Consider the following 1,714-nt stretch of genomic DNA (forward strand, 5'->3'; position numbering starts at 1 on the left):
GCGTCGTCTTCATTAAAGTTGAATCGTACTTATGACTATTTTAAAACTATTTACAAATGAACTTTACAAAAGTTGCATTTTATACATTAGCATTATCTAATGAGAAAAATTACATTATATTAAAATCAACTGATTTAAAATAAATTAAAATAATTAAAATAAATTATTTGGTCGGATAAATATGTTTGGTAAATTATTTTCACCCAAAGATAAATTCAAATTCCGGTAATGAAAATATATTGCAAGCACAATCGCGTCTCCAGAAACCGCAACGCGTAAATAAGCCCAGATTTTTCTCACACTGTTCCCCCTTTCTCATTCCTTCTCTCACTGTTTATCAGTCTATCTCTTTCTCTACCGTAATGTAAACGATTCAAGAAAGGTCTATATTGAACTAACTGGTCGAACGGTACACTGTGCTTGTTTGATCTGCCGCAGCTAACGTTCCATCATTGTCGTCGTCCTGTTGTGATACTCACAACAACAGGTGTGGAACCTGTTTTAGTTCTCAAGATAAAAACAACATTATATTGTTTTAATATTTACTTCTCTATTCAAAAAGTTTTATTAACTTTCTATCACCACATCGTATTCACCTGCATTTCTTTTTAATTATAATCCATAAATGTTGTTTTTTGTTGTACTAATTACACGATTATTATAGTAAAAATTTCATTCCTTCATTCTGCATTTATCGAACATCAAATAAATTTGACATAATATTCCTCATAATGATCCACTGCCCATAATTTATATGCGCTTCAGATGCTTCAACTTACCTTGATACTGGAGTAGCTGTTTTTTTTATCATCGAGGACATTGATTCTTCGGAAGCTGACTGCGAAGACGAAGCGGACTTGGACGAAGCATTGACCAAATTTAAATTTCCCCATATTATTAACGCCATCAGTAGCGGCAAAATTAGCCGCTTCGACGTCATACTGCCCTGCTGCATAAAATTAAATTTTCTGTCGTTTCAATATTAAAACAAAATCTTGTTACCATGTAAATTTATCATACGATTATAGTATCGAAGACTCGAACTTGTTATTAATAAATTTCATCAATAACTTAATACTTTTTTGTTTTTGTTTTTGTTTTTGCAAATGTTTAGTTTACATTCGAAATATACTTGGCTCAATAATATAGGAATACATTATTTTATTGTTTTTTAACGTTCCTTCTTCTTTTAGTTTATTCTCAACGATTGGCAGAAAAAAGGTCATTAATTATTAATTAATCATTGGAAATAAAAAAAAATATCGGCCAATATCTAACGAATTAATGGAGATTTACGCGTTTTATTTTACGCGTAACCTCCGCGAAGAGAAAAACATTTTCCAAGTGATCTTGAAATACTAATTATTTAAAGAATATTATTTAGCAGTATAAAATACAATGCCTCTACACACTATCACCATTACTATCGCTACTTATATTTTGAATAAAAGAAATGAGAGAAAGAACAATCGCAATAATAACATCGATACCAAGATCATGATCAACAATAAGAATAATGGCCGTGTGGATAAAGGTAATAATATTTTATTAAGAAAGTATACATCCATGCACATTACTGTTACCTATTAGTAACAGATTAAAAGTTCGGCTTATGAAAGAAAGGGTCTCTTGCGAACGAAGCTTTGAAGTAAGGTAAGATGGTAGGGGTACTTTTGAAAGAAGGTAATTGCATTGTCAATGGTATAGTTGTAAG

General features: G+C 30.9%; 1 protein-coding gene across 1 annotated transcript in view; it reads right to left on the reverse strand.

The window, feature by feature from the left end:
• Positions 1-1,714, reverse strand: part of LOC105362440 (uncharacterized) — a 12,380-nt gene that overhangs the window by 9,681 nt on the left and 985 nt on the right. The window contains exon 2 of the mRNA XM_011499881.1: positions 780-949. Within this exon, the coding sequence (XP_011498183.1) occupies positions 780-940 (161 nt within the window). The 5' untranslated portion in view covers positions 941-949. The remainder of the gene's footprint in view (positions 1-779; positions 950-1,714) is intronic.

This window comes from Ceratosolen solmsi, unplaced genomic scaffold, assembly GCF_000503995.2.
Source record: "Ceratosolen solmsi marchali unplaced genomic scaffold, CerSol_1.0 scaffold35, whole genome shotgun sequence".
Lineage (NCBI taxonomy): Eukaryota > Metazoa > Arthropoda > Insecta > Hymenoptera > Agaonidae > Ceratosolen > Ceratosolen solmsi.